Source organism: Malurus melanocephalus, unplaced genomic scaffold, assembly GCF_030028575.1.
Source record: "Malurus melanocephalus ecotype Western Australia unplaced genomic scaffold, MMel_1.1 scaffold_251, whole genome shotgun sequence".
NCBI lineage: Eukaryota > Metazoa > Chordata > Aves > Passeriformes > Maluridae > Malurus > Malurus melanocephalus.
The window spans coordinates 994,380-1,000,686 of record NW_026623483.1 but is presented as its reverse complement, the minus strand read 5'-3'; the positions used below and the strand labels follow the sequence as shown (position 1 = coordinate 1,000,686).

Sequence of the window (6,307 nt, the reverse complement as noted above, 5' to 3'; positions counted from 1 at the left end):
AAAAAGCTTGGATTCCTTACAGAAATGTGAGTGCTCCAAGCTGGAAGCAGTAGACTTGGTCACTCACAGCCCACCCACCTACAGATCAAGATGGACTGGAACAACCTCCTCCATAAGCCAGAAAAGTGAAGGGGGTTGGGAGGTGGGAGGAAGAGTTTCATATTTCATCCACCACTTTTAATAGAAAACAGAACGTGGAGGGGGATTGAAAGGAAAATGGTAAATCCCTGGAGATCCTAAGTGTCGGCCTTGCAAGTCAAAGCTGTCAATCACACCGTGTGCCCTCCAACTCTACTTTCTGAAAGGAAGGAAAGAAAGGAGGAACAGACTGGCACATTCAGCCACTAGGTGTTACTGTTGCTCCACGGACTTTAGAATAAGGAAAACATCTATCAGAGGCATCATCTGCAGCTGTACCTGAAGATTTAAACCACAGAAATTAACTCCTACTTCTGGATTCACATATTGCAACTCAAAAATCAGAGTACTTTGGTGTCTTTTTTTTGGGGCAGCCATAGAGGCAGACTGATGCTTCTTGGGTTTGTTTTTATATCTCTGCTTTGTTTTTCCATCTATAAAATGGAAATAAAGATCCRTATCTCTCCTGGGAAGGATTTGGAGGCTACAGATCAATCAGAGTTGTAGTCCTTGACAATCTGTTGGCATGAACCAAGCAATAAGGTTCTGCATAAGCTTTTCCCGTTGATTCCAAAATAGGTTTCCTGAGAGAGACTGAACTGAGTGTTACCCTGCAGACTTGCAACAAAAAGCAGGGCTCCACTGCACCCCTCTCAATGCATCTTAATGTCCTGTTTCCCTCTRGTCTCTTGCCATAGCTCCACCAAAGATTTTTCCAGAGAGCAGCCACACTTCATCCAAACCATCATTTACTTAATCAACTACACTCTGAGCCCCAGAGACACACCCCTGCCCTGAGCTACTTAAGCAAYGAGCTTCGAGATTACAATATTGATTTTCTCCTTAATTTTTAATGACTTTTTAATAATTCAAAATTAGATATTCCTTCCTCTCAATTCCTGTATTCCATGCCTTGCCCCCAAGTGAGCCAGTATAAATGAATGGAGGATATAGTGCAGGTCCCTGCCTGCACCCTGTGAAGAGCTGTTTCTGCACACACACAATAAATGTCAGGCAACACACAGCAACCAGGCAGAGCTTTCCTTCCCTCTCCTGATGAGCTGTGCCATGTGGTTGTACTTCTAATCCAGGCAGCATTTTCACACACAACTGGAGKGCTCCAGGGCATRTTTTCCAAWGTTTGGAAACATTGTTACAGAACATTAAATAAAGTACCAATACTGAGCCACAAAAGCTTATGAAAAAAATTTTTTGAGTTGTTTTCATAGGAAAAAAATTTATGTGCCACATTAAACGAAATACAATGCAAACTTAAAATGCTGCTCTCTGAAAGGCTGAATGGTTTGCAAGTGCTCAAGTATTATCTGAAAGCTGACTGCCATTACATTTTACYGCTGCTTACAGTAAAACTAGTGGGTCTCTACCTTGGAGGCAAATATCCTCTGACCTGCAATTCAGGCAAAAAGCATCACTTGGCCTCACACAGCAACTGCTATGTCTCTCGACACCCGAGTTCTCACTGTCAGCTCCAGAGTGAAGAACAGCTTTATTGAATTATTATTGTTACCTCGCAGTACCTTTTGGCTTTTGAAGGAAGAAGGAGGATTTTTACAAGAAAAATCACCTGAAGATGATAATTTTTGCTTGCTACCAAAGCATCATGGTRGAAAACCAGCCATCTAGTAAATGCAAGACATAAAGGCCATTACCAGCATTKTCTGGAAGCAGTTCACTTACTTTTCTCTTGGCTGCAATCTGACAAGGAATTTTAAATAAGTGAAGCAAAATGATTCACACACGTGTGCTCTGAGCAAACAGTACACCAGGAACTAATGTAACTTCACCCATATGCCTAAGGCAGATGCTGATAACATCAAATGCACTTGACTTAGATGCCTTTGAAAACAGTCACCCTAAGAGGCTTGAAARCTTAATTCCCACTTTCTTAAGTGACTTCAAACTCTAAATCACATGGATAAATCCAAAAATTGCACCCTTAGTCAGCTATGGTCTCCTTACTCTTCAGTGGCTAATATAAACACAGAAMAACCCTATCTGACACTCCATCTAAAAATTAATCCTAATTGCTTTTGGGCAGCTGCACAAACAGCCAGTTTTACCCAGTTTGAGTTACCTCTTATGCTTTTTTCCCCCCTTCTTCTGTGGTTGTGTCCACAATAGGACCTTTTATAATACATTTCTCTTCATGGTCTAGTGTCAGCTAATACCATATGCCAGCTGTGGCTGTCCRCGTTCTTCTCTCGGGGCCACCCTTTCTGTCTTTCCTTTGGAAGTTGTGGGTCTGAAATGTGGAAAACAACAAAGCTGCAGAAAGGATTAACTACAATTTGTCCCAGCTCGTTGTGAATTTGGTCCTGAATCACATATGAATCTTCAAAAGCAAAAAACACACATGCAGTCTGCTACAGAAGAATCAAATTCAGGGCTAGTTGCAGCTAYTGCTTTTTCATTTTCCTAGTCCCATGAACCTGAAAAGGAAGGGTTTTCTGASGTTTAAAATACAGTGTGAACATTGTGATGCCAGTGCCACATTGAACCACTGTAAACTATCCCTACATAAGGAATGAAACAACAAAGGAGTCTCTCACAACTGTGAGAGAGAAGACTCTACCACCTCAGTGAGAGTAGAGCAATTCTGGTTCACATTTATTAGCGGTACTGGTAATGAACATTTTCATTGTGGTAGTGCCTAGAGGCCCTGTTTGAAAGCTTGTCTAGAAGTGCTATTGTACCTGGGCACTAAACAGCTCTGAAGCAGCACATCTGTCTGCCAGATGTTTTATTTTCTTAGAAGCTGCCATTTCAAAAAGCCTCCTTCTTCCCCTAACAAGCCTTAATAAGAATCTTCAAGAGCTTGGCTTCATCAACCTTCCAAGGAGAATCTGMAGTTAAAATCACAATGAAACAAGGATGGAGAGCACTGCTCAAACTATTGAGGGACACAAGTGCGCTGCAGAATGGTTTGAAGACTACATTGACAGAAGGCACTGGAAGAGGGCACTGACCTCTGCTTGTTTTATCACTCCAGGGCTGGCCATCAGGGCACTGGGGCCAATGCAGGAGCAGCATTGCATGGAAAGTGCCAGCAGACCAGAGTAAAGCAGTGGGCTTGGTGGTTTCTATTGCATCTTCCATTGACTTTTGGACTCTGAAATTCTGCACAAAAACCGTGGGCTTTATCTTCTCATGGTGCAAAGCTTGATAGCTACAGGCAGAAAAAAATGGTGCAAGAGGGACCTTCCACTTTCTCCCACTTCTGCCCTCAGAGTGATCAACCGTTCCTCCCCTGGTTAATGCTCAGGGGTCACACAGCTCAGTGGCTGCAAATCCTGTCCCTCGATGAGAGGAGCAGCTAGCAGTGCCAGGATTTCCCCCTGACCAAGGCTCGCAGCTTGTGAAGGATCCTTTCACTCTTTCTCTGTGACACCACATTTGCTCCAACAGACCGACCAGCGGACCGGGCAGAGCAGGAACACAGTGGGGGATCAGTAAGGGGATGAAGCRAAGACTGAGCGGGGACAGAACGGGGACACCGCGGAGACACAGCAGGGATGGAGCGATGACACAGCGACGGAACAGCAGGGACGCTGTGGAGACMGTCTGGGGACACGAAAGGGACACAGMAGGGACRCWGCGGRGCCTAAGCGAGGACACARTGGCCGGGCAGGGCGACGGAGCGGGGACACAAAGGGGACAGAGCAGTAATAAAGCGCGGAAAGAGCGGGAACAGAGCGAGGACACGAAGTGGACACAGCTGCGACGGAGAGGGGATGGAGCAGGGAGACAGCCCGGGGACACGAAAGGGATGGAGCAGGGACACAGCCCGGGGACACGAAAGGGACGGAGCAGGGAGACAGCCCGGGGACACGAAAGGGACGGAGCAGGGACACAGCCCGGGGACACGAAGGGGACGGAGCAGGGACACGGCCCGGGGACACGAAAGGGACGGAGCAGGGACACAGCCCGGGGACACGAAGGGGATGGAGAAGGGACGGAGCAGGGACGCAGCCCGGGGACACGAAGGGGACGGAGCAGGGACACGGCCCGGGGACACGAAGGGGACGGAGCAGTGACACAGCCCGGGGACACGAAAGGGACGGAGAAGGGACGGAGCAGGGACACAGCCCGGGGACACGAAAGGGATGGAGCAGGGACACAGCCCGGGGACACGAAGGGGATGGAGCAGTGACACAGCCCGGGGACACGAAAGGGGTGGAGCAGTGACACAGCCCGGGGACACGAAGAGGACGGAGCAGTGACACAGCCCGGGGACACGAAAGGGACGGAGAAGGGACGGAGCAGGGACACAGCCCGGGGACACGAAAGGGATGGAGCAGTGACACGGCCCGGGGACACGAAGAGGACGGAGCAGGGAGACAGCCCGGCGACACGAAAGGGACGGAGAAGGGACGGAGCAGGGACACAGCCCGGGGACACGAAAGGGACGGAGCAGTGACACGGCCCGGGGACACGAAGAGGACGGAGCAGTGACACAGCCCGGGACACGAAGGGGACGGAACAGGGACACAGCCCGGGGACACGAAAGGGACGCAGCAGGGACAGCCCTCAGACACGGCGCGGCCCCGCAGCCATCGCCTCACGACAATCCCGCGCCCCGCCCCTCCCGTCACGTGACTCGGCAGCGCCAATGGCCGCGCGCTCCCGCCGCCCCGCGCGTTGCCGAGCAACGGCCGCGGGTTTGGCTGGGGGGGGGCGCCGTCCCCGCCATGCTGAGGGCGAAGGTGCTGCTGGTGGGGCCCCACGAGGTGAGTGACATCCTCAGGGACACCCCGACCGCCTTCCCCCCTTGTGGCGTGAGGGAGGGACGGAGGGGGGCCTGCACCCAGCGGGGCTGAGCGGGAGGGGCGGCGCGGGGGCCTTGGGTGAGCGCCGTCGTGGTGGCTTTGGCACGTTAAATTCCTGCGCGTGTCTTTCACCCCCGCGTTCTGGCAGTCTGGAAAGTCGGTGTTGGCAAACTTCGTGTCGGAGAGCACGGAAGGGATCGGCAGCTACAGCCCGACCCAGGGGGTGAGGTGAGCGAAACACCCGAGAGCCCCGGGCTGTGCGGTGCCACCGCKTGGGATCATGTCCCACTGTGTATCCATCGTTCCCGCAGGATTCTGGAGTATGAGAAGCCAAACCTCAATGGGAACAACAAGGGAGCTGGGTGTCGATTCGAGCTGTGGGATTGCAGTGGTGATCAAAAGTAAGCCAGCATTGTTACTGCCTCCGGATTGCTCAATTTATAGTATTTCTGTGTACACAAGATACTCATATTTACGGCCCAAACCAGTCATCTGTTTGACATGAAGAGTATTCCTGACTCTTACCCCGATATATTTCTATGATTTCTGCTGAAAAGCATCCAACACTAGTCACTCTCTTCCGTGATGACAGCTGAACTTTGTTTTGGATAAGGACTGACTAGAACAGGAATGTCCACAWCTCCTGGCATGAAGTTATGGATACCGAAGATATAGGCCCACTCCGTAATTGCCTTCATCTCCTTTAAATTATGGGAGTGGACTTCAAACAGTGTGCATATATGAATGAAACCGAAATTTCTGAAAGAAAATTGAGAACAGGAGAGATCCATTCTTAGCGAAATGTTTAAATAAGCATTTGACCAAATACTACATTGTCAGTGAATCATGGGACCAACTAATAAGTAACTTAAAATAGTTAACTTGTAATAAGTAACTTAAAATAGTTAGAATATGACAGAACCCTGGCAAAATTACTCATGTTACAATTTTTAAAAAAGTACATAATGTGTTCTTGAGGAAGTTTGAGTGCATGTTTCTGTTTTCCTGCTGTCAGTCTTGCCATTTTCTGTGTTTTTCAAGGTTTGAAACTTGCTGGCCAGCTCTGATGAAGGATTCTCATGGTGTAATAATAATCTTCAACCCTGAGCTGCCCAGTCACCTGAAAGAAATCGAAATGTGGTACTCGTGCTTTGTGCAGCAGCAGCCACTGCTTGATAGTCAGTGTCTCCTGGTGGCACATCACAAGCCAGGCAGTGCAGGGGACACAGAAAACCTGTCCTTAGGTAAGGAGATGGAGAATTCCATCTGTAGCTAAGAGCTTTTTCTGAATCTTTTTGTCTTTAAAATTGTTAATACCTTATGGCCTGCATTTTTCATTTGAATCTGCCGCTTAAAGAACACTAAAGTGCTTTGGAAAAACA

At 49.1% G+C, this 6,307-nt stretch overlaps 1 protein-coding gene across 3 annotated transcripts in view; it reads left to right on the top strand.

The window, feature by feature from the left end:
• The first annotated feature begins 4,810 nt into the window (after nucleotides 1-4,810).
• The window catches only part of IFT22 (intraflagellar transport 22), a 3,451-nt gene continuing 1,954 nt past the window's right edge, over nucleotides 4,811-6,307 (top strand). The window contains exons 1-4 of one of the 3 annotated variants that reach the window (XM_057375509.1): nucleotides 4,811-4,886; nucleotides 5,074-5,153; nucleotides 5,237-5,326; nucleotides 5,967-6,169. In XM_057375509.1, the coding sequence (XP_057231492.1) occupies nucleotides 4,848-4,886; nucleotides 5,074-5,153; nucleotides 5,237-5,326; nucleotides 5,967-6,169 (412 nt within the window). In that variant the 5' untranslated portion in view covers nucleotides 4,811-4,847. Of the gene's footprint in view, nucleotides 4,887-5,073; nucleotides 5,154-5,236; nucleotides 5,327-5,966; nucleotides 6,170-6,307 lie in introns of those variants that run through there. The other 2 variants (XM_057375511.1, XM_057375510.1) reach the window with 2 other exon arrangements.